Source organism: Trichosurus vulpecula, chromosome 2, assembly GCF_011100635.1.
Source record: "Trichosurus vulpecula isolate mTriVul1 chromosome 2, mTriVul1.pri, whole genome shotgun sequence".
In the NCBI taxonomy this organism is placed as follows: Eukaryota; Metazoa; Chordata; class Mammalia; order Diprotodontia; family Phalangeridae; genus Trichosurus; species Trichosurus vulpecula.
This window is the reverse complement of record NC_050574.1, coordinates 170,823,123-170,849,396: the sequence shown is the minus strand read 5'-3', so window position 1 is coordinate 170,849,396 and position 26,274 is coordinate 170,823,123. Positions and strand designations below refer to the sequence as shown.

Sequence of the window (26,274 nt, the reverse complement as noted above, 5' to 3'; positions counted from 1 at the left end):
CCCTACCCTCAAGGAGCTTACAATCTGATGGGGGAAAACAACATACAACAGGAAGCTGAAAAATGGGAGTGGGGGAGAGAAGGTACCCAGCTCGGGGGCATGGTGGAGGTCAGGGAAGTTCCAGTGTAGTACAGCCAGATGAGAAATGAGATTTCTGAGCAGAGCTCCCTCCTTAAATGGGGGTTTGGGGATCATGGCTCCACTGTCCTGTCAGCGGATGATGAGCTGGACTCCCAGGGCTGATAAGATTTTACTCATGAGGCTAACGAGATTTTCCCAATAATGAACTTCCTGAGACTTGGTAGAGAAGGAAAGTCCCAGAGTGGTGTGTCCAGTTGAGAAATGAGGAGAAATTGTCCTTCCAATGCTCTTTCTAAACTGTGGTATGTAGAACTACGCAATATACAATGTGGCTCTGCAGTTACATCCATCAGTTCTTTCAGGATGTGGTCTCACCGGATCAGAATGTAGCAGGACTATTATCTCCTTATTATGGGAAGCCACGCCTTTCTTGCGGGACAGCTAGGTGGCACAGTGGATAGAGTGTCAGGCCTGGAGTAAGGAAGACCTTAATTCAAGACTCAGATACCTACTAGCTATGAGACGCTGGGCAAGTCACTTAGCCTTGTTTGCCTCAGTTTTGTCATCTATAAAATGAGCTGGAGAAGGAAATGGCAAACCTCTCCAGTATCTTTGACAAGAAAACCCCAAATGGGGTCAGGAAGAATCTGACATGACTTGACAACAACTGTGCCTTTCTTAATGTAGCTTAAGATCATAGTAGCTTTTTTAAGTGTTAGGTAACATTTCTGACTCATGTTGACTTTTAAATGCTATTTCATTCATTCCTTCATCAATTTCTTTCTTTTTTTTTTTTGAAGGGGGGAAGGCAGGGCAATTGGGGTTAAGTGACTTGTCCAAGGTCACACAGCTACCAAGTGTGTCTAGTGTCTGAGGCTGGATTTGAACTCAGGTCCTCCTCACTCTAGGGCTGGTGCTCTACTCACTGTGCCACCTAGCTGCCCCTTCATCAATTTCTAAAGCCATTTATGTACTATTATCTAGTATTATACTATTATATACTATTATACTTTTTTATTATATTTTTTATATATTTTTTTATTATATACTATTATACTTTTGCCACAATAATGGCATCAGATACTTTGTCAAATCTTTGATAAAAATCTAGTAAATTATAGCTACCATATTCTCTTGAATCTAGTTTAGTAACCTTGTCAGGAAAGGAAATTTAGTTATCAAGTTCTCCTTTTGCTTCTACTTGTTTTTATTAATATCTTTTGTTTTTAAATCACACTTATTTTCAAATATATTCCTCTTTGCACCCTCTCTGCAAGCCTCTTCTCCTTTAACAGAGATTTAAAAACTGTGTCCAGGATACTCCATCAAATGGTCTAACAACATACATAAGATTTTATACTCAGAGTCTCCCATCTCTGCAATGAAAGGAGGAAGGTCCATTGTCTCAGTTCTAGGGCCATGCCTGGTCACTCTAACTTTGTAGTGTTTAGTTTTGTTTTTTCTGTCTACATTTTGGGTAGCAAGGTTCATTTTTGATAATACCATGCTGACTCTTTGTGATCCATGCTTCCATGTCTTTAAATAGCATTATAAAATTGAAGTCAAGCTCAGTGGCCACTAGTTTTCAGACTCCATCTTCTTCCATTTTTTAAAAATGAGGATAACGCTTACCTTTTACCTTCACTTCTTTTCCCTGTTCTGTCAAATATTGCTGATCGTGGCCCTGCAGTTACTTGCACCGGTTCTTTCAGGACCCAAGGATAGAATTCATTTGGTCCAGGTGACTTGAATTCACCAAAGGCTGCTAGGTACTCACTAACTGCTAAGTTAATAGGATTCTCAAATGAAACGAGTGTCATCCAGGACATCTTCCTCCCTCTTCTCACCAGTCCTTAGACTGCCCTTCGGCCCTGATAAGTGAGCCTTTGCCTTATTTTACCCTTGTTCCTTCCTGTGCATTGCCACATCTTGCTGCTTGCTCTCTGACTGTATTTTTTGTTCTCCTCCTAGCAGGCCTTGATCTTTGCTCATTGGAACTTGGGCTCTAAGGTGGAGCAATCATGTCACTTCCAGGCCATTTTGCAGCCATGTTATACCACATGAACCCCTATCCTCTTGCCTTTCCATCCTTTTCTGTGTTTTCTTCCCCCATTATAATGTAAGCTCCTTAAGGGCAAGGATTATCTTTTTTTTCCTGTCCCATCTCTGCCATTCATCCATTCATTCATCCATTCATTCATCTACTTATTTTGAATAGTATTTTATTTTCCCCCCAATGACATGTGAAAACAGTTTATAATATTTGGTTTTTTTTTTAAGTTTTGAGTTCCAAATTCTGTCCTTCCCTCCTTTCTCTCCCCCCTTCCTTAGACAGTAAGCAGTCTGATACAAGTTATAAATATGCAATCATATAAAAATATTTCCATATTAGTCATTTTATGGAAGAAAATTCTAACCAAAAAAAATGAAATAAGGAAAGAAAGTGAAAAATAGTATACTTCAGTCTGTTTTCAGATGCCATCCGTTTTTTCTCTAGAGGAGGATAGCATTTTTCATTGAATCTTTTGAGATTATCTGGGATCATTATATGGCTGAGAATAGCTAAGTTATTTACAGTTCTTCATTGTATAATGTTCTGTTACCGTGTACAGATCTCTCCTGGTTCTGCTCACTTTGATTTGTGTTAGTTTGTGTAAATCTTTCTAGGTTTTTTTTTTTAAAGCAGCCTACTTGTCATTTCTTATAGCATTATATATTTCATTACAATCATATACTACAACTTGTTAAGCCACTCCCCACTTGATGGGCATAGCCTCATTTTCCAATTCTTTGTCACTACAGGAAGAACTGCTATAAATATTTTTGTACAACTAGGTCTTTTTCTTTTTTTTTTTCAGTCTCTTCGGGGTACAGACCTAGTTGTGCTATTGCTGGACCAAAGGGTGTATACAATTTTATAGCCCTTTGCGCATAGTTCCAAATTGCTCTCTGTTATGGTTAGATCAGTTTACAACTCTACCAACAATGCATTAATGTGAGGTCAGGGATTATCTTGCCGGTTTGTATTTGTATTCACAATGCTTAGCACAGGGCCTGGCACATGGTAAACAATAAATTATTTTAATTCACTCATTCAAAGTATAAACTCTTTAGCTTTTAAAATCATTCACAACCTGGCCTCAAACTAGCCTCATCGAACATTACTCCTCCACCTGCCCTCCTTTCTCTGTTGCTTTCTCACTGGCTTTCCCCCAAGCCTGGAGTGCATTCCCTTGTCCCTTCTCCCTCAAAGGCTTGTTCTCTTCCTTCAGCATGTAGCTTAGTCACCATCTTCTGCATGAAGCCTTTCTAATTTCCCTCTTACCAAGTACTATTTTCTCCTTCCCAAACTACTTTAACTATTCTGTGTTTTTGTAGAAGAGAGAAAGAGGGGCAGCTAGGTGACTCAGTGGATAGAGTACATCGGGCCTGGAGTCAGAAGACCTGAGTTCAAATCTGGCCTCAGGCACTAGCCATGTGACCCTGGGCAAGTCACTTAACCTTGTTTGCCTGAGTTTCCTCATTTGTAAAATGAGCCAGAGAAGGAAATGGCAAACTACTCTAGTATCTTTGCCAAGAACACTCCAAAAAGGTGTCATGAAGGGTATGATTGAAAATAACTAAACAACAACATATATTTGTATTTATTAACTTTGTTTTTATGCTTGTGTGTGTGTACATATACACTCCCCCACCACCACCATATTGTCTCTCTCTTTTGAGAGTATGGATTATTTTATCTTTTGTACTTGTATCACCCTCCTTCCCCCCCCCCCCAAACACACACCTAGTGTTGTTGTGGTTGTGGTTACACTGAATAAACACTTTTGAATTGATTCGATTGATCACTAATTATCTCTTTGCCCACCTTTGGTATCAACTCCCTACTAGCCATTTGGATCCTGTCTTGTCCAGTCGAAAGGTCCTTTCCTTGGCAAGAAAACAGGAACAAAATCAGAATTGAGCAGAACTATCTTTCTGTCTTCTTTTTCCATTGTCCCATCTACCCTGAGCAATTGTACCCTTCAGTTGAATTCAGCAGGCAGTTATAAAGCACTTGTTGTTACAAGCAGATGCTTGAGATGATGAAGACCAAGTAAAGTGGGCCCTGCTTTTGGAGAGCTTACATTCTATTTCGGAGAAAAACAACGTGTAAAATATATAAATAAAACCACAACGTATATACCAAGTTATTTATTGGTCCTGAGGGATAAAGAGAGACAGGATGGCATGAGACCAATATGAAAGGCAGTTTAACGGTCGAGCGGGTTTCAGAGGGTACATTGGAAGAGTATGGAAGAATAGGATGGAGGGATGGAGCTGACCTGGATGGTAATGAAGGATCAGGGCAGTGGTCAGGAAAGTCCTTAGTTAGCCTAGGGCTGAAGGATAGGGATTCTGAATGGAGGGTCAGCGCAGTACTTTGGCATGTCCTCCACAGTGGCAAAGGTACTTTCGATTTAAATATTAACAGCTATATTTGACTATCGTTTGCTACGTGGTGCAGTGGATAGAGTGCTGGAGCTGTAGTCAGGAACATCTGAGTTCAAATACAGCTTCAGATGCTTACTAGCTGTATGACCCTGGGCACTTCACCAAGTCTCTGCCTGCCTCAGTTTTCCTAATCTATAAAATAGGGATCATAATAGGTTAATCCCTCAGGGTTATTATGAGAATAAATGAGATAATATTTGTAAAGCGCTTTATAAACCTTAAAGTGCTATATAAATGCTCGATAGAGTTTTTGATTCTACTTTTGTCCCCAGTAGAAATACCCTTTAAAAGAACCAAGCCCAGCCTCCGAATTTTAGCACTTCTGATGCAATTTTCATAGTACTATCCCACATTTTTGCATTCATCCCTTCTATTATCTGTCCTTGCTTCCATCTTTTCAACATATCTTTGTTTATATCAAAGTTGATTGGTAAATTCTCTGTTCTTCTCTATCAGCCACTTCTAGACAATTATGGTTTTTCTTTCTTACTGGAATTGTTTCTTTGTGTCTTCAGCATTTCATTCCTTATTAATTCCTAACCCTCTTGGATTGAATTCCCTTGCTGAATTTTAGTTGATGGGCTGCTACCTCTTAAACTGTTCAGATCTATTCTCTCCAAATCCAGAATGCATGCCAGTCTACAGGCACTTTCTCTCCTCTGTCACGTACTCTATGAAGGACTAGTTACGCCCATGCAAAGGTTCCCATCATTTCTATATCAGCAACTAATTCTTCCCTGTTGGTAGAACTCTGAGCAGTATTTTTCCCTTTTTGGTTCTTCCACCTTTTGAATGACAAGAAGTTTTTTGCTTCTCCTTTTTGGAGAGATAGAACTCCAAAAGATGTCTGCTTATTTGAGGTCTCCTATTACTACTACTCCTCTTCTGTGCTAGGCTTATAATACATTTCCTGAATTTCTTATCTTTTTCCTTTTTTTTTTTATCAAGGTCCTCTATGGTATATTTCTGTGACACAACCATTTCTCTTTTTCCGTTATTTGATATTCACCCAGTCTTCATCATGTTTCCTTCCTCTTCCCCCAGGTTCCTCTTTTTTTGTCACCTGAGTATACCTTCTTAATATACAATGCTGTTCTCTACTGCCCCTTGCCTTTTCCCTATCTTTTTTCTTCACAGCGAGGTATAATCATCCAAAGCCATATACCATGAATCTGATATCATCAAATCTCAGTGATAGATAGATATATACACATATGTATATACATGTATATGTATGTATGTATGTGTGTATGTATGTATGTATGTATGTGTGTGTATTTAAATTTAGCCCCTGATTTCAGTGATCTAGAGGGCCCCTAGTGAGGAATTTCTTACAAAAGAAGATGGGCACTTTCTCTTGAATTTATTGTCTTAGAGAGTATGCTGGGGCACTGCAAAGTTAAATAAAACTTGTCCTGGGTCATGCAGCCAGCCTAGGTCATAGGATCATAGATTTGGAGCTAGAAGGGAACTTAGAAGCTATCAAATCCACCTTGCTCCCCCTCTCTCCCTCCCCCCCCCATTTTAAAGATGAGAAACTGGCACAGAGCAGGTAAGATAGTAGCCCAGGGTCACATAATTAGGATCTGAGGCTGGATTAGAACTTTTGTCTTCTGGACTCCAAGTTCAGGTCTCTATTTACTATGCTACTTCATAGGAGGGGTGGGATTTGGACTGGACTCTGTGGCCTGCTCTCTGTGAATGCTGCCGTTGATAGTAACTTTAAGGTCAACTTTGCCCACTTGCAATAGGACCTCTCATTCTCATATTTTCTTCTTATATTTGGCTGTAAGCAGAGTCATTTGCTCCTGCCTATACCACCCATTTCTTTCTCCATTGGCTTATTGTGACCTACAACTGGGCCATATTACTTTCTTTGTCAGGTAGTTTGTACAGATATTTTTCATCTTGGTACTGTAATTCATTATATTGCCATCTCTCAAATTTTGTGCCACCCACAGAATTGACAAGCATCTATCTACCTTTTCAGAATTGCTAGGGAAAACTAATGTAAGTTATTGGAGAAAGTGCTGGACTAGGGCTTAAGAGTCTTAGGTTTAACTTGTTGATCATACACTTGGAGTGAGGGAAGAAAGATTTCATCCTTTACTAACACTCAACTAGTTCTGTGACCATAAGTCACTGATCCTCAGTTTCCTTTTCTGTAACATGGGAATAATAATAGTTCTGCCTAATGCAGTTATGGTGAGGGCCAGATGAGATAATCTATGTAAAGTGCTTTTCAAACCAGAAATCATTGTAGATGTGTCAGTTATTATTACAGCATAATGCATCTTTCTATATCTGAAATCCTTCAGTATACTTTACGATGTAATTAAATGCTCTTTCTAGTTATACCTGGAGGAGAGAGTGAGGTTGATGACTTTGCACAGCCCTGCCTGTCTTAAAGATTTCATCCTTTACTAACACTCAACTAGTTCTGTGACCATAAGTCACTGATCCTCAGTTTCCTTTTCTGTAACATGGGAATAATAATAGTTCTGCCTAATGCAGTTATGGTGAGGGCCAGATGAGATAATCTATGTAAAGTGCTTTTCAAACCAGAAGTCATTGTAGGTGTGTCAGTTATTATTACAGCATAATGCATCTTTCTATATCTGAAATCCTTCAGTATACTTTACGATGTAATTAAATGCTCTTTCTAGTTATACCTGGAGGAGAGAGTGAGGTTGATGACTTTGCACAGCCCTGCCTCTCTTAAATCCAATTCACTTTCAAGTCAAAACATCACCCTCCTGATGTCATTGGTCCTCTTCAAGAATGAAGGACAAATAATATGTCCATTACATGAATAGTCCCCTCTCTCAGGATCCCAGACCTATCACTGTGTCCTCTTGCATTTAATTTTTCCTCCATTGAGACTCCAGATCTTTCCAAGATCTCACCCTCCTTTTCTCTCCTCTCATTTTTCAGACTCATTTTGTGATATCAGAAGGTCAGCCAGAAATAGAAGAAAAGCAAACCTCTGCCCTCTCCAGTGGAGTCCAGGTGGGCGTTTCACAGCCATCCACACATGCTGATGCCTTGGAGAGCCAAACGACTAACCCACCACAAACCACCCAGTACATCATCACGACCACCAACGGGAATGGAAACAGTGAAGTGCACATTACTAAAACTTAACCTTTGTCCCTGGAGTTGGAATCAAGCAGTCCCATCGTGTCTCCTGACTACCACTTAGCAAATCTCAAACTTGGAATTCTTTTTAATTTATTATTTACTCCAGAGTTTTGAAGCTAGGAGTTTTGAAATTCTTGCTAGGAGGTTGACTTTATAGCTGCAGTCATCACAAAAATGGATTTAACTCTTAGGACTCCATAGACATACTGCCACGTATGTAACAGGCCAAATGTTTCAGGGAAGCTGTCCAGAGCAAAGGAGTTTTGCAGCAGGAGAAAATACAGAAACTTTGGCTTGTTTCTGAGTTGATTTTGACACACTTGACAAGCCTTACTTTTCCTTTGTGGAAGTACTTAAATAGCATATTTATTGTATTCATACCAAAGGGGGAAAGAACCTGCCACATTAATGACTGTTGGCAGAACATGCCCTGTACCTTCCCAGCATCGATGCTACAAGACAAGGGGCATTTTGCAGACTTGTTAGAGGTCAGAGCTGCTTCATCTTCTGGTTTCAAGTCCTCTTCGGGCTGTAAACAAGGGAGTCTAGTAAGTAACAAAGATCAATTGGTGAATACCACTGGCTAATTGGTGGAAGTATAGAAAGACTTGACAGTAGAGCCTTGAAGGAACTCTTGTTTTAATTATTCTCCTGACTGTCTTTTTTCACTTCCCCTTGGAAAACCGTTGGCTTGTTGGTAGTCTTCCACCCAGCCTGGATTATCCTGGCTTAGCTGACTGGGTACCATAGTCTGCCCTGGTGGTACTGAGCCTCTCTTCTACCTAGCATCAGGACACTTGTCTTATTGCCGGGAAGGTGGGTTTCCTGCAAAAATAAAGTCCAGTAGTAGTACTTTAACCCTACAGAAGTGCTTTGCCTTCCATTCTGCAGTTATGGTTGTGTCAGGAAGGGAGCAAAGATAAAGGCAGAATTGTCAAAAACTGTTGGATGGTTTTACAGTGATTTCAGTGCCTTTTCAGTGCCCATAAGGATCCATTTCCTGGTCATTGGTGAAGGATGGATTCTTTCTTTCCTCAATCCAGCTGTACAATCAACTAGCTGTTCACAGAAATGCATTGCGTTTTCATCCTTTTTAGTGCTGTCTTAAAACGAACATTCATTCATGAAGGTTGGAGGGAAAGTTGGCCATCCTAATTTCCTACACATTTCACTTTCAATTTACTGTAATTCTTTTGGACGTTTTTGTTGAATGACCAACTTTGGACTCAGGAAAAGTAAAAAATGTCAGGGGACCACTAGTAATAAATACATTAAGGTAATCACCAGGAAACATTTGATCACCTGATGTTTGCATATAGACTAAACTGTTATTTTTGACATGGGAGGAAAAAATAAAAACAAAACCTGTGTCTTGATGACAGTTTTTCTTGCATTTGCTCCTGTTCAGGAGTCTTACTTGGGGTTAAATAGAATATGATATTGATAGGGAGAGTGATTTTATTTTAAAAAGTCATTCCAGGAGTTGTGTGTATAAATCTATTTCTGAAATCAGAATGTCTTAGCAGTCCTTTGTGACACAACTACTGACAGATTTTTGTGAATAATTATCCTTCAGTAGACTCTATATTACTTTCCAGAACAGAGAAGTTATACCTTAAAATAGAGGTAACTAAATGAAGTTGCAGTTTGGTCACCCTGTGACTTCCTGGATATGTCTGGCACTACAAACTGTTAGAAAACTGAGCAGCTAGTTTGCTTAGGTCAAATTACTTGGTGCCAAGGAAACCTTCTGGATGACAGACAATTTGGTAAATATTTTCAAATAAACTTGCAAATGTAGATTTATACTTACTCAATATAATTATTCCTGAAAGCTGAGGATTTGGTAAATTTGTAAAAATAGGAAGTCTAGGGTTTCTGAGGGTATCAGAGGTGCAGTATTAGTCTTTTCAAATGGAAATATTGGTTAAATGCCAGTTTTGCACAGTCACAAAAATTCAGTGATCACACACACATGATTATGCTGTCTAGCAAGACCATATCTGAAGGTTGCAGACTTACTATAGATTCAATTTTAGGTTCTATAACTGAAGTTTGACCTTTCTGATCACTTATTAATTTTATTGCAAGCAGAGTATTGTTTTTCATCACTTCCCCATCCCCACCCCCAAACCAAAAGTAGAAATTTTCATTGGCTAAAATTGAAAACCATCACTGAATGGTATGTTCGTTCTATGCCAGTTTTTTTCTTCTTCAAGTTTTAGATTACTCAGACAAGGAGGAAAACATTGTGGAAAGGGTCTTGTCTTTCTTTTACTGAGGTGCTTATCCTTTTGTGGAATCACAGAGGAATTCCAAACTATTTCGTGTATTATTAACATGTGGTGCAGGTGGCAATCAAACCAAATAACATTCCCTTAAGACCAACTCTTCTGCTTATTGGTCCATTCCAGTGGACTTAGTTTTGAGAAGATGGGAGACAGTAAAAGACCTAGGAGACCCAGTTCAGAAAACCCCTATACCCAGGATTTACATTGTAGCCACTTTCAAACCTTGACACTGTAGGAGCTGCAGTGTGAAAATTTAAAGGGAGGTTCCATTGGGATTTTGGATTATTTTCTTTGTTTATTTAATTGTGCCCACATGAATAAACATTTTCATCATGTAAAAATACTGCTGACACATAAAAACTTAGGGTTAGACCTTGTTTGAGTGATTTTTAAGACCTGGGATGACCATGCCAGGTACTCATCATATGCCTCCAAGGACCTAGAGGCTCTTTGCTTAACAGGATCTTCTTCCAAGAACTGCTAAGACATCTAGGGCTAAATGGCATTTCACAATATGCTAAAGCTGACCTACTGGTTGAAAATAACCCTGTCCTGTTATTTAAGCGTGAATGTTTATTGTACATTCGGTGAGTTATAGTGTTAATAGTCTTGTGCTATCCAGCAGGTGTAAAATTAATAAATATTTTCTTTTTTTTAATAAACAAGATGCTTTTTGTGTTTTTGGAGCAGGAACTGCTTTCGGTTAGAATCAGTTGCAATAGAACAATTGCTATACCTTTTTAAAAGGCCATAGTATTTAAGGTTTTTTTGAGTCATTTGCTCAAGCACAGACTAATAATATCCATCTGCCATGGGTTTTCCCTGAAACTCAAAATATTTTCTCTCCAAAAGACTACCAAACTGCTGAAAGAGATTGTGAATTTGGGGATTTGTAGTGAAATGGGAGATTGGGATTGTGTGGAATACTTCAATTAGGTGGGTACAGATTCTAATCTAGGTGGGAGAGATCACTCCCTTGCTGATCTAGGTACCTCTGCCAAATTAGGTAGCTGTATACCTGTATAACCAATGTACTATTCCCAATAAAGATTTGGGGCCAGTGACTAATTTGGATGGAGACACTATATTCGACAGATATGAATCCTTATTTCACTCAAGTCTTCTCTCCTAGCATAATCATTATCCTCAAGAACTTTAAGTACTACTGTGCTTATAGCATTGTAAGAAGTTTATAACACTATCTCACATTTTTTCTTAAAATAGATTTAGTTGATGTTTTGTTTTAATGTTAACTATGTTTCTTCTCCAGCTCACGTATATATCACATTTTATTTACGGTTTATAAAGCACTTTCTTTATATGCTGTGAGGTGGATTGTACAAGCATCAACTCCATTTTATAGATGGGAAAACTGAGGCTCCAAGAGGCTGCAGCTTTCCTGGGTCATGCAGCTGGACTATGAAGTCCAAAAGATTTGTCTTTCCTGATCTCAACTGTAAATTAAGTTTAGGAATCGGGGCTGAATGCAGGGATTTTCTACTAAGGATGCCCTAGAAACAGCTTGGGAATATAAACTTCACAAACTTGGGAACAAAGTTGGGTTAGCACTTAAAGCAGCCCCTCATTTGTTCCACCCACTCGCCCACCCACCCCGTTCTCTAGTTATGACCCTATTAGGATGGGGTTAAGTGAAAAGTCAATTAATGGATCTAATATATACAAATAAAATATTTATCTCGTAACAAATTTTCTTTTTGCTTTGCCTGTGTTTGTTTCCCCTTAACCTTTTCTAATGTTCCTTCTAACAGCTGGGATGGTGCTGATCAAGGGGGGTGGGGATATGAGGAGGTGGAAGAAAAGGCAGGAATTGGCAAATTAATATGGATATCAGAGTCCAATCAAATCAAGCATTTATCATGTGCTTCTGTGCTAGGCACTGAGTACGGGTAGCATAAGCCAATGGAAAGAGTCCTGGCTGCAAAGACAGGACCCGGGTTTAGATTTTGGTCGTGGAATCTCGAGTCTCTTCACCTCTCAGCCTCAGTTTCCTCATCTTGTAAAATGAGAAGGAAGGTTGGACTATACAGGTCTCTTTCAGCTTGTTCCCTCATTTGTAAAATAGGTGGTACTAGATCAGGGGTTCTTAAACTCCAGTCCATGACATTAAAAAAAGACATTTAAATTACTTTTACTATAATTGGTTTTACTATAATTGGTTTCCTTAACCCTATGTTTTTATTTTAAACTTTAAGAACATTCTCAAAAGTGGTCTGTAGGCTTCACCGGATTGTCAAAGGGGTCCATGACACAAAAGAAGACATTTTTAAAACACTATGTGCTAAGAGCCGGGGATGCAAAGAAGGGCAAAACCAGTTCCTGTCCCCTAGAAGCTTACACTCTAATGGGGGAGACATCTGTACACAAGTAGATACAGACACTCGGGGGAGGTCATAGTCTGGACCCCTTGCCGGAGAGGCGCTCCGCGACTCTCACACTGAAAACTTGGGAGGGTCAATGTCAGGGGCGGGCTGGCTCCGGGGGTGGAGTCGCCACGCCTGAGGACTGGCTGGAGGCAGGACTTGGCCCGCTCAATCTTCGCCGTGTCTCCTGGGCGTGCTCGACCGCAGGACCTCCCCTCTTCGCCCCGCCCCTCCCCGCTCCCTCCTGCTCTCCTCCCAGCTCCGTTCTTCCGGGCTCGGGAGCGCGTACGGATGGGGACGTCACGCTGGCGGGAGCGAGCACGTCCGAGACCCGGCGGCTGCGGCCCTGGGAAGTGTAACCGGGGTCAGGGCTGTGGCAGCCGCTTAGGTGAGGCTGGGGGTGGGGGGCCCGGGTGGGCCAGCCGGGGCGGACCTGGGCTAGGGGAGGGGAGCGTCCGGGGAGCCGGGGCGCTCCAGGCACAGAAGACTGGAGGGGTGGCGGGCCGGTGTGGGCGTTGGTGGGGGAGAGCGGGCTGATCTGAGGTCAGGGTCAGGCACGGAGCTGTCGGGGCCCTCGGGGTCCGCCCAGCGCTCCCGAGCGTGGGACCGGGAGAGAGCCGGGCCTGAGCCATCCCGGGGGCCGCGAGTGGGGTGGGGTGCGGGGAAGAGGTCCCTTGTGGGGGGGGGGCGTGTGTTTGTAAGTGTGCGCGCGCGTGCGGGAGTGTGTGTGTGTGTGTGTGTGTGTGCGCGCATATTAGGAGGGGGTGTTCACCCAAGTGGGCCAGAGCCCCACACGTCCTGACCCTCCAGTCCCGGTGTGACCCCTTCTCGTGGATCTCTTTACAGTTTCAATTTTGTTATCTTGTGTCTGGTCAGCTCAGTGGTCAGGCAGGATGCCACCCGCTGGATTCAGGGTTAAGCAGACAGGTCCCAAAGGAAGGGAACTTTACCCCATTAGGAAAGAAAGATCAATAAACTGTGGATGAGGAGATGAAGCTCCCACCAGAGGGAGAGGGGAGGAGAGAGACACAGACAGACAAACAGACAGCTGGAGCGCACTAACGTGCAGGGCTCTCTCCGGGTCATTTCTCTTGTTCTGGGAAGGTTGTATGCCAACCAACGAATCACTGTATTCTTGCATCCGTATTCTCATCTGGTTAAGAGCCAACCTGTGTGCTGAGTGCTTTTCCTCCTCCTCCAGTTATTCCAGCACTAGAGTGTCCTGAACTCTGGCCTCTCACGTTTCATTTGTATTTACATATGCTTGTATATGCAAGCACATATTTATACAAACATAAAATATGTAATTCGTGCATGTATATATGCATATATATGTATGTATACATACATATATGCCAGTGTTTATTGGTATTCAAGAATGGACAGTAATTCACGCACGCTTTTTGTATCACTTTAAAGTTTCCTGGTCTGTAATTATACTTTCATGTTTCTCCGTTTTTATATATGTATATGTGCACACACATATTTATATACACAGACATATGTGTATATGTACAATACATATGTTAGTGTGTTTATTGCTATTCAAGGAAGACAGTAATTCACTCACATTTTTTCTATCACTTTTGTGTCCTCATCTGTAATTATGCTCTCAGGTTTCTCCCTTTATATATGCGCGTATGTACACACATTTATATATACACACGCATGTATGTATGTATACATGCACACACTTTTGTATATATGTTAGTGTTTTTATTGGTATTCAAGGAAGACAGTAATTCACTCACATTTTTTGTATCACTTTTGTTTCCTCATCTGTGATTATACTCTGGTTCTTGTTCCTCATCTGTAATTATACTGTTTCTTCATTTATATTTAAACTTTACGTGCACACATTCATATACACATATATGTGTGTGTGTGTATATATATATATATATATACACACACATATACATGTGTTCGTATGTTCATGTTCTTATTGCCATCCAAGGACAGATAGTAATTCGTTCACTTTTTTTTAATCACTTTAAAGTTTCCCCATCTGTAAAATGGGGATGCTAACCCCTGTGTCATAGAGTTAAGAGGAAGACCTTTGTTTCAGTCTTGCCTTAGATGCTGACTAGCTGTGTGATCGTGGCCATGCCACTTTGTAACCTCTTTCAGCCTGTTTCCTCAACAATAAAATGGAAACAATAGCACCTAAGATCCAAAGTTATTGTGAAGATTAAATGACAATATTTGTAAAGCTCTTTGCAAAATTTAAAGACCTATATAAGTGCTAGTTATTATTAACTATATACCAACAAAATACATACAAGATAAATTGGGATAGTCGCAGAGGGAAGGCACTAAAATTAAGAAGAATGGGGAAAGACTTTTTGCAGAAGGTGGGGCTTGAGCTGAGACTTGAAGAAAACCAGCAGGCCAAGATGAAGGGAGAAGGTTCCAGGCATTGAGTCTACCCAGGGAAAACATTCAGGGAGATGGAGTGTTTGTGTGAGTAGTAAAAAAAAAAAACAAACATGTAGAGGAGGAATAAAGTGTGAGGAGAATGGAAAGGTAGGAAGGGGCCAGTGTGTGGGTGGGGGGGGGGGATATGATCACATCTGTGTAAGATCTGTTTGACAGCTGGGTGGATTAAATTGGAGTGGGGAGGTACTTGAGGCAGAGAGACCAATCAGCAGGCTGTTGTAAAGTGGCTATATAAAAGCTAGCCATTTGTAGAGGACTTTCTTTGCTACAACTCCTGTGAGTGTATGAATGAATGAATCACTGTGTGAAATGCTGATCCAAAGAGAAGAGTAAGACAGCCCCTGCTCACATTCTAATGAGGGGTAGGCAGTGAGGTAGGCAGGGTAAGTATTAACTTTCTGAGGAAACTGAGGATCCTGGAGATTGTCACTTACTTGAGGGCACATAGTAAGTGATGGAGCCTTGAATACAAATGCAGGTTTCCTAACTCTCTAGTGTCTTTTCCAGATACTGCCTCTCCCCATGTGACCTCTGCCCGACAGACCTGGGCCAACCTAGATTTCCTTAAAGAATAAGGTCTTCTAAATATTAGGCATTCAGTAAATTTTAATAACAACTCACATTTTTATAGAGATTTTAGTTTTGCAACATATTGTAGAAATGAATGAACTTATAATTTTACATTAATCCGAAACAAGTTATTCAAGAAAATTGTTTTATCTGAGTGTAGTGAAAAAAGGGCTCTATTTTATAAATCCTAATCCAAATCTCTAGATAATTTGAGAATTGAAGAAATGGAAAATGCCTTCTAATTATCAGTATGTTGATAGCGAAATTGATTAGAACAAAATACATTAATGAATCCAAGGTAATGAATTCAATATCCCTGTAATTCCAGTTAGAGTTGCTGTATTCCAGTGTTGTAAAATGCATTCTTATAAGAAAGCATATAGGTGGATCACAGAAAATCTACACCACTATTTGAGAAACAATTTTAAGTGCATGCCAACTGATAATATGTGCACATTACATCTATATAATCATGATAATCAAATGGATTGCACTTATTAACCAAGGGCAGAATGGTGACTTGCCAATAATTTACTTGTAACTCTGGTCAAGTCCTTTGTGTGTTAGTGGATCATGTGGTTTAATAAGATTACAATGAGAAATTTCTGTGCTTTTTAAACATATTTTGAAGTGTCATGGGTAGAAATAATATTAATTGCCATAAAGAAGAGACTTACATTCAAGGTCAAGGAGCAATTCAAAGACTGAATAGAACCCTGAAATCCTAATTGGAAGTTTTTTCTTTATCTAGTTAACTGCTGGTTGACTCATTTTGCCCTATTTTCTGTTTCCTGAATATAAGAAATAATTAATAGACATCCAAAAAAGTGTTTTGAAAGAGTTCTTGTTGAGTAGGACATGATACTTTATGGGATCACTATCTTTGGTATTTTCTGTAGCTGGACATAGAAAACATTTCCTGGAGCTCCATGAGTGGTAGTCAGTTTCTTTTTGCAGATGTGTTTAAAGGTTTTCTTTGTTAATGGCTTGAGCTCAAATTTCAAAAGAATGTGTACAAAAGATAGAAGGAGGGACACATAATCAAAGATAAATGTGAAGGATTGATACAGACTAAGTGGTTAGCATTAGGGAAGCTAAAGGCTCTTAAAAAGTATCAGGGATAAGAAAAGGGACTTTTAAAGATATGTTTAAATTAAGAAGTTGAATAAAGAAGCATAGGCTCTTCTTGTTGCAGTCAGTAAAGTGTTGACATACAAAGAGAAATCTGAATTACACTACTTCTATTTTGGTTCATCTTTTTTTATCCAAGAAAATAAATCACCTACAAAGAAGAAACAATATAAAATTTATTGATATCTAAGAGAAGGCGCCTACCTGCTTTATATGATTTTTGTCTCCTTGTCTAGTAGAAATACTGAAGTAATTTAGCATACATCATTGTTGGGCCAATTGTCAGCGATCTTTAAGGAGTCGTTGAGAATGAGAGAGGGGCCATATTAGTGTAGTGTAAAGGTGTCTGACTTTGGAATCAGGACATTTAGATTATAACTCTGTATTTCTGTGTGTGACCTTAGAGAAGTCACTTAATTTCTGTTGGTCTCGGTTTCTGGTGAGGGTGATAGATTAAAAGTACCTTTCAGCTCTAGCATTGTGTGATTCTAATGCTGAAGATGAATAAAATATCCTAATTTTCAGAAAAGGAAATAGTGATTTCTATAAACTATACTGGTGAACTTCATGTCTATATCTTGCAAAATTCTAGAATGAATTTTTTAAAACAGTTTTTGAGACTTAGAAAAATAATGATTGACTACTAAGAACCAAACTGACCTCACAAGTTGTGATAGATTAACTTCATTTTCTTTTTTTTGATAGGGTTAACTAGGAACACCTGGGTTCAAGTCCTGTCTCTATGACACATACTGTCTGTGTGACTTTGGCAAGTCACTTAATCTTTCATGGCTCTAGACATCTCTCTTAGACCCTAAGTTGCAGAGAGAAGGTGCTGACCTGCATTGGTAGAGGGTAAGTTTCCTTACCTGGGATTTCTCTATACCAGTAAAACCACTGATCTTTTCCCTGTTCTTTTCCCTACTAAATTGGCAAATGGGGAAAACTAATAGTAATAGCTCACAGTTAGATAATGTTTTGCTGTTTACAAGAGAACTACCATGGATATATTGTACTTAGATTTCAGCAAGGCATTTGATCACCTCTCATGAGATCCTTGTGGACAAAGTGGGAAAATCTTAGCTGAACAGTAATGCAGTGAAATGTATTCATAGTTGGTTGAACAGTTGGATCCAAATGTCATCGATTAATGGATGGATATCATCCTGAACTATCTTTCTCCAAAAACTGATTCGTTCCTCTGATTTCCCTATTTTTGTTAATACCACCACCCTTTATCCTTTATCCATCTTGCCATGCATACTCTCAAAACAGTATTGACAAATCAAAGGAGAATATACCCTAATGGTAGAGAGGTAGTTAGAGGCAGTTGATAGTGCTGAAGACATATTTCATTTACTTAACTTTGCTTAAGTCTTGTCCCTAGTAGGAATAATAATTCTTTTCTCATTCAAATTGGTTCCCAAAGAGACATTTATCCTAGGTCACACTGAGTTTAGTGAAGTTTAGAATTCCACAGCTGTATCACCTTGTCTGACTTCATTGACATTTTGCTTCTCTTTTTAGATAATTTCAGCCAAATTAACTTAAAAGGGACATGCTACAGTACTTGGTTCCTCCTCATTACAGAATTTCTTAATATTAGAATTTGTCAACTTTAAATGGTCTTGAAATTGAACCATTATTTAGGCTTTCCCAAATATAAGGCACTTCAAAGGACCTGTAGGGAATTACCATCTTTTGTGAAAGTGAAGCTATTGGTTAATGTCCAGATGAGGTCAGATCATTGATTTACAGTTGGAAAGATTCTTTAGACCATCTGTTTCACCACCCTCCTCATTTTTATAGATGAAGAAACTGAGGTTCAGAGATCTCCTTGCCCAAGGTTGCAATAGTAGTAAGTGGTAGAGCTTGGGTTTGAATCTAAGACCGCCAAGTCCAAGTCCAGCACTCTTTCTGCTGTGCTTCATTATCCCCCTGTTTTTGGAGGAATAGTCAGAAACAAAAGATCCACTAGGCTATAGAGGAAATGGTTGTGGTTAGAGAATCAGTAGCTTTGGGAGACGTTAAGTAAACTAAATGCCACAGAGAAGTTAAGGAGGTTTAGAATACAGATGGTCTTACTGAACTTAACTATTTTTAAGCTTAATGATTTAGAGAAGCTTTTGGGCCAGCTAAGATTACTGATAGGCCATTTAAACCCTGTTATTATTGAATGCTTTTGTTTAGCGTACTCGTGGAAAGTAAACAATGGATGCTCTGGATCACATGCTTACGGATCCTTTGGACCTGGGGCCATGTGGAGATGGCCATGGCACTCGAATTATGGAGGACTGCATGCTAGGAGGGACCAGGATTAGCCTGCCAGAGGACCTATTGGAAGATGTAAGTAACCTTGTCTGAATTGTCTTTATTGTTTATAGCTTCCCTGTATTCATTGTGCAAGTGTCTCTGTATCTTTAGTAATCCTATCTTCCTTTGCTCTTGTCACAGAGGAAGAAGTATTCCTACTCCAAGTTCTTAGCCTTGATTCACCTAAGCCAGGGCCTTCTAGGCCCTCAAGTACAGCCTTTTAACTAAATCCAAACTTCATAGAACAAATCCCCTTAATAAAAGGATTTGTTCTGTAAAGCTTGGACTTGGTCAAAAGGCTTCACCCAAGGACCTAGAAGGCCACATGTGGCCTTGAGGCACCCCTAATTAGGTCCTAGGCTCTTAATTACATTCCTTCTTTTCTCCTCTGAGACTTTGCTTCATTAATCATCCCCTCTTCCTTTTGCATCTTCAGTCTCTCCCTTTCCGCTGGTTCATTTTCTTCTGTCTATAAATATGCTTAGGTCTTCCCTATATTAAAAAAAAGTCTAATAGATCCGTCTAACCACTGTCTTCTTTCTATCCTGCTTTCACATAATTCTCATAAGCAAAGTCTTTGCTCACTGTTTCTGCTTCTTTGTAAAATACTCACTTCTTAACCCTTAAAAGTTTAACTACTGCTTTACCAAAACTGTTCTTTTGAAGATCACTAGTGAGCTTATAATTACTAAATCCAGTGACGTTTCTCAGTTCTCACCTTCTTTGACCTTTCTTCAGCATTTGACACTGTTGATTACACTTCTTGAGACTTTCTGCTTCCTTGGTTTCTGTGACACTGCATTCTTCTGCCTTTCTGATCTCTCCTCTATCATTATCCTCATTCTTCCTCCTTCTCCTACCCCTGAATTTTAGGGATTTCAACAGAGGTTTGTCCTTTATCCTCCTTTCTCTATATTTTCTCTTTTGGTCATCATATCTAATGGCTTCAAGTATCACTTGTATTTGTTGACTCCTGAATCTTTATCTCTAGCCTAGACTTTTTTCTTTTCTTTTTTTTTCTGAGGCGGGGAGGCAGGGCAATTGGGGTTAAGTGACTTGCCCAAGGTCACACAGCTAGTAAGTGTGTCAAGTGTCTGAGGTCGCATTTGAACTCAGATCCTCCTGACTCCAGGGCTGGTGCTCTACTCACTGCGCCACCTAGCTGCCCTGCCTAGACCTTTTTCTTGAGTTGTAATTTTGCATTTCCACTTATGTGTTCCACTGACACCTCAGATTGAACATGCTCAAAATAGAAGTCATCATCTTTACTTCCAAAAGCATCATTTGTCTTTCTGATTTCCTTGTTTTGGGCATTATTCCACATCTCCTAGGCTAGAAACTTTGTAGGCATTGTTTTAAAAAATATTTTTTGTTATTCTGAACTTGATAAAGACCGACAAACATGAACATTTATGTACTATAGCAGTAAGGCAAAATTCATGACCCTGAAAAGGACCATGGGCATGCCTGAATGGTTGAGAATCACGAAGTATAAGGAATTCTTTAGGTAGAAGGCAGAGGAAGTATAACATTTATTTAGACTCCAGAGGATCAGATTCAAGGATCAGTGCCCCCAGTTTGATTTTGTGACAATAATATTCCAAAACCAATAGCCCACCTCACTGTAGGAACAAGGAAATTATAACAAAGTATAGCAAGGAACCAAGCCATACTGTAGCTTCCCCTTGATGCTAGGGCCTCCCTATAAAAAGATCGCTCACTAATCCTAACTCTTCGCTCAGCACTCTCTCCTGCAGCTCTGCTGACTCGTAAGTTCCTTGATTTCTGTAACTCTCTCTTGTTCCGAGCTCTCTCTGCTTCTGAATCCTGCTGCTCTCTGCTGCTCCCAGTCCTCTTGTGCTTCTCCCAATTCTGGGCTCTCTTTTTATACAGTCCTAGCCATCATCTGATTGATTAGAACATCTTCTGATTGGCTAGAACTCAGCATACATACCATTGGCTCTCGTCCAAGCAACTCCTCTTAGGGCCCTGAGGGCTTCACACCCACATTGGCTTATCACCTAGGAAGTAGGGGTTTGGGGCCTATAATCAGGCCTTCACACCTAGGCCCACCTGAGCCCTATTGAATGGGTGGGGAAGATCTTTGATTAGATTAATGCTACACTTATACAAAGAAAATCAAAAGATGATTGCCTTTGAAACCGTGAATCTCATTGTGGACAACTTTTTTAAAAGTTTGTACTAGATTCACTGTGTTAGTTTCAAAGCTGTCTCGGTTGTTTGTGTTGCCCTCTAAACTTCCTTCTAACTTCTTCTCTGCATTTTCTTTAAATGCTTCATTGATATTCTTTTTTCTCCTTTTTTTGGTATCCCTATCACTACTCCTTATCCTCACTAATTCTCTTCCTTTCTCCTTTCCTCCCTCTCCCCCCAAAAAAGAGTAATCCTCTATTTTAACAAGTTAGTATAGTCAAGCAGAGCACATCCACATATTGGTTATATATGAAAATATTTATCTCCTTCTGCCTCATTTACTATATTATATCTCCCCTAAGAGGTGGGAAGCATACTTCATGATTGTTCTGGAGCCATGGCTGGTTATTGCATCGATTAGAGTTTTAAATCTTTCAAAATTGTTTTTCTTTGCAATCTTGTAGTTGTACAAATTGTTCACCTGGTCTTCTTCACTTCACTCTGAATTAGTTTTTACAAATATTCCTAGGTCTCTTTGAATCCATCCCTTCTTACAGTGCAACAGCATTCTGTTGCATACTTATACTGTAATTTGTTCAGTCATTTCCCAGTAGATGGGTACCTTTTATGTTTTCATTTCCTTGCTACAAAAAATGTGCTACTCTGAATATTTCTGTATATATGAGTCTTTTCCCCTTTCTTTCATTTCTTTGGGCTACATTCCTGTTAGTGATATTGCTGGGACAAAGAGTATGTACAATTTGGTGACTTTTGGAGTATAATTCCAAATCGTTTTCCGTAAGATTGGATCAATTTATGTCACTGCCAAGAATGTTCTTTGGGGGCATCTTTGTTCCCTTTCCCCTTCCACATCCATTTAGTCAGCAAATCCTTTTTATTCTACGACTAAAATATGTTTTTCATCTGTCAATTACTTTCCATTCTCTCTGTCATTATCAAGTTTTGGGTGCTTATCATCTTTTGCTTCAACTATTGCAATGGCCTCTCCACCTTTACTCTCACTCTTATAATTCCCATCTTTCATACTGCTTCCAGTCTGGCATAGCAGCTATTATCCAATGGAGCAAACCCTGTGGCTAAGGGACTTTAACATGAACATGACTCACTTGTCCCTGATGGGGCAGACAAACCAACCTAGTTGAAACAGCAAGACATTCTGAGAGAGAGAGGATGTAGCATATTCAGTGAAGGTCAGACCATGGCCACCAGCTCAACTAGTGCTGCTTCTCAACAGGCCAGGACTCAGACACCCAAGAACTGTAGTACCCTTCAGATCCCCTAGTTCTGCCTCTAAGCCAGTTCCCATAGCAATTATCAGTGAGAACATCCTTGGTAGATAGTACCAACTCTGTTGTCCCTCCTACCGCTAACATGAAGCAGCTACCTCTGACAGGCAGTATACTCAAGAGGCCTAGAATAGTTGTTTCTTTTCTCACTCCCCTCTCCCCAAGGCCACCAACCCTACTTTTAGCATGGCCCTCACAGCCATCATTCAGGAGAGATGCTACCTATCAGCTACCTCTGAAAGTGTTTCAGTGTCCCTCTTTTCAGCAGCTATTGAAGGTTCAGAGTAGAAAGTTACTACCCAAAGCTCATGGCACTTTCAGATGGTTCCACATCAGAAACAGATATGGTTTTATTAATGAAAATGACATAAAGATGCTGCATTGCCATCTGTTTGCCATTGTATCCAAGAGCTACTGGTTCTTTCCATCTCACTTGCAGCTGAAACCACTATATGTGTTGTTTCCGCTGTTGGAATGTCATTCTTTGAGAGCAGGGACCATATAGTCTTTCTGTTTGTATCCTCAGTGCTTTGTACTTAGTAAATGCTTAATAAATTGTTTTACTTCATATTCATAAAACATAGCTCTGATCCTGTTACTTCTCTCCTTGAAAGTCTTCAGTGGGTCTCTACCTCCTACTACATAAAGCCTTGGCTCCTTAATTTGTTATTTGGGGCCTTCTTTGGACTGGCCCCAGTCATTTTTTCCAGCCTTCCACTGCTCCCTGTGTTTTAACCAGACTGAATTGCTTGCAGTATCTTAAATATACCCTTTTAACTCTCTCACCTGCTTATCTTCCATCCATTTGTGAAAATTTTCATCTTTCCAGGCCCAACTTAAAAGGTGATAACACTTTTTAATGTCACATCTTAACCCCCTCAGCCAGTAAGTCGCCCTTCTCTAAACTCTCTTTTTAGATCTTTTAATGACCCTTGTCATATGTCTTCAATTATAGTTATTTGTTTATGTGTCTTATCTTTCAGCTAGGTTTTAGTTATGAAAGCAAGGACTTTTTCTTATATATCTTTGTATTCACTGTATACATAGCACAGTGTCTTGCTAATGAAATGTTTGATAAATCTTTTTTGTTTTTGTTTTGCTTGAATGGTTTTGAATAAATTCTCCATTTCAGCTCCTTAGTTCTTCTCTTGTTGAGCAAAGATCTTGGGATTATAAACATAAAACTGATGTTCCTATTACTGACATTTCCCCCCCATTCTTTTTCTCTTCCAGCCTGAGATATTCTTTGATGTAGTTAGCCTCTCAACATGGCATGATGTGCTGAGTGACTCTCAGCGTGAGCACCTCCAGCAGTTCCTGCCTCACTTCCCTGAAGATAACATCGAGCAGCAAAATCAGCTTATTCTAGCCCTATTCAGTGGGGAAAACTTTCGTTTTGGGAATCCATTGCACATTGCCCAGAAACTCTTTCGAGGTCTGTAGCTGAATAGCCTTTGTTTTTTTTGCATGTTTCACTCCTGTGGAATCTTTCGTTGTCTTTGATCTGTATATCTGTTGCACACATTTGTAGAAACAGACATAGAATTCTCAAGCTTTTGATTTCTCTAAAATAGTGGTTTATTACCTGCTGTAGGGATGAAGATTGAGGAAGGTACTTTCTCTCCCACTTATGTTAATGGGCAATTAGTTTGTCTTAGTGGTGACACACAGGCAAACCATCTCATCCAGCCTTCATAAGCACTGTTATTTGGCTGCCTTGACTTGTAGAGGAAGCAGATTCATTAGATTCTTGTTACCTATGGCTAAGACATAAATTTGATACTTTTTTTCTTCCATTTGATCATTTTTGAGTGGAGAGATATTCTCCTTTAAGCTATTGTTAGAGACCGAAGCTTGAAACTTTTAAAGAGAGAGACAAACCACTGCAAGTAGAGTTTGAATTGGGCCCTCAGTGCCTGTTGGCTATTGTTTTTCCTAATATTTAGAACTGTCCCAAAATGGAATGAGATGAAATAGGTACTCATCGCTGAAAATGTTTAAACAAAGGCTGGATGATCTTTTATGGGCAACATAGGGGACATTCATGGTAACAATATTGTTGTCATTTTATAAATTGTTCTGTTTCTGCTCTCCCCAATCTTTCTGTTGTAGACCATTTGTAATTTCCCAGAGTCCTGAAGTCTGTGAATGGGGAGGTGTGGCTGATCTCACAAATAAAGGCCTTGAAAGGTATAGGCAATGAAAAATCATAGAGAACAACTAGGTTGGAGTGGAAGGTTATTGGAATAACTGGTAGGATCCCAGACTTAAAATTGGAAGGCTCCTCTGAGGCCATTGAGTCTAGGGAAACAGGCCTACAGAGGTTTGTTGACTTGCCCAGGGGCACGTGTTGTAAATAGAGCCAGAATTTGAGTGATTCCAGGTCCCCCAACACCAGGTCCATTACTCCTTGCACTATAACAGACTGTTTCTCTTTTGGGTTAGTAAAGACAGATGACCTTCCTGTGTTAGTTTTCAGGGCTGGGGAACAGTGGAGTGACTGAGCAGTGGTTGTTTTTTAGAAAGCAGGGGTGACCAAGGAGTGAAGGACAGCAACAGCAAAGGAGAGTTGGTGTTTCTGATGAGTATTAGGTGTCCCTGAATCCTGACCTGAAGGCCAAGTGTTCTTGGGCTCTCTTGTGTGGAGGTGGCAGAATACAGGATGATACCTTGTCACTGTACACCATCAGTCTCTGCTCTGTAGCTTAATTCTCACTTTACTTTTTAATGCCCTTCTTCTTTTGTTCCCTAGATGGGCACTTTAACCCGGAAGTAGTGAAGTACCGGCAGCTGTGCTTCAAGTCTCAATACAAGCGCTACCTCAACTCTCAGCAGCAGTATTTCCATCGGCTACTGAAACAGATTCTCGCCTCACGCACAGTGAGTGTCATGGAGTCAGGAGGAGAGGGAAGAAAGGCCCTTGGAACATACATTCCCCTCACTGAAAGCTAATTTTGTAGCAGCTATCTTTTTGATAATATCTGTATCTTAAATACTGATGATAGTGAATATATGCATTTTAGAACAGCGCTAATGTAGGAAGTTTTAATCTGCTGAAATGTTTGAATACTTGCATAGAATAAGGAACTGTCTTAACCTGACTTGTTCACTAAATTTCAGATTTTAGAACTTTGGTACACTTATACTCATTAAAAGAAGCAAATTTGGGATTAATAAAAGGAATTTTTAATATTTTAGGCATAAATATTTATATTGTAGGTTCGAAAGTTCTAAAATCTGGGATTTAGTGAACGAGTCAGGTTAATACTGTTCCGCTGTTTATATTACAGTAGGTAAGGGCAGCTAGGTAGTGTGGAGAATAGAACGCTCATCTTCCTGAGTTCAAATCTAGCCTCAGACCCTTGTTAGCTATGTGAGCCTGGGCAAGTCATTTATCCCTGTTTGCCTCAGTTCCTCATCTGTCAAATGAGATGGAGAAGGAGATGGCAAACTTCTCCAATATCTTTGCCAAGAAAATCCCAAATAGAGTCATGAAGAGTTGGACATGACTGAAATGACCAACAACAACAACAACATAGGAGGTGATAAACTTACAGAATTCCTCACTGCAGTCATAGTTTATATAACTTCATTCACCTCACCTCAGCCAAACACAAAGATGGTCATGCCCTTGATCTTGCAACATCACCCACAATGGAACCACTTCTAAGTTAATACAATCTGAAATTCCCTTATCTGATCACTATGTGTTGTCATTCCACCTCTCCTGTCTTCCAACCCCAAACCCTGTTGTTCCTCACTGTGACCTCCAGATCTGTCAACCTCTAGACTCTCTCTTAGGGCATCACCCATGTACAAGCTACACTCTCCTCCTTTCTTTGTCTTGATTCCCTGGTGAACTGGTTCAACTCAATGCTGTCCACTTCCCTTAAGTTCCTGAGTTCTTTATCCTTCGCAGTTTTCCCCTGCTGAGCCTCACTTCCACCAGCTACTGCCTTCACTGCTTTTTTT

General features: G+C 40.0%; 2 protein-coding genes across 10 annotated transcripts in view; both read left to right on the top strand.

Annotated features, from left to right (window-relative positions):
- The window catches only part of PRDM10 (PR/SET domain 10), a 159,288-nt gene extending 148,633 nt beyond the window's left edge, over window positions 1-10,655 (top strand). For both annotated transcript variants that reach the window (XM_036745030.1, XM_036745029.1), the window contains one exon: window positions 7,510-10,655. In XM_036745030.1, the coding sequence (XP_036600925.1) occupies window positions 7,510-7,719 (210 nt within the window). In that variant the 3' untranslated portion in view covers window positions 7,720-10,655. The remainder of the gene's footprint in view (window positions 1-7,509) is intronic.
- A 2,004-nt stretch (window positions 10,656-12,659) lies between these two features.
- NFRKB (nuclear factor related to kappaB binding protein) overlaps window positions 12,660-26,274 on the top strand; it is a 37,706-nt gene continuing 24,091 nt past the window's right edge. For 7 of the 8 annotated variants that reach the window (XM_036744508.1, XM_036744511.1, XM_036744507.1 and 4 more), the window contains exons 1-5: window positions 12,691-12,776; window positions 17,234-17,383; window positions 18,719-18,874; window positions 23,536-23,737; window positions 25,055-25,182. In XM_036744508.1, coding sequence (XP_036600403.1) covers window positions 18,740-18,874; window positions 23,536-23,737; window positions 25,055-25,182 — 465 coding nt within the window. In that variant the 5' untranslated portion in view covers window positions 12,691-12,776; window positions 17,234-17,383; window positions 18,719-18,739. Of the gene's footprint in view, window positions 12,777-17,233; window positions 17,384-18,718; window positions 18,875-23,535; window positions 23,738-25,054; window positions 25,183-26,274 lie in introns of all 8 variants that reach the window. The other variant, XM_036744512.1, reaches the window with a different exon arrangement.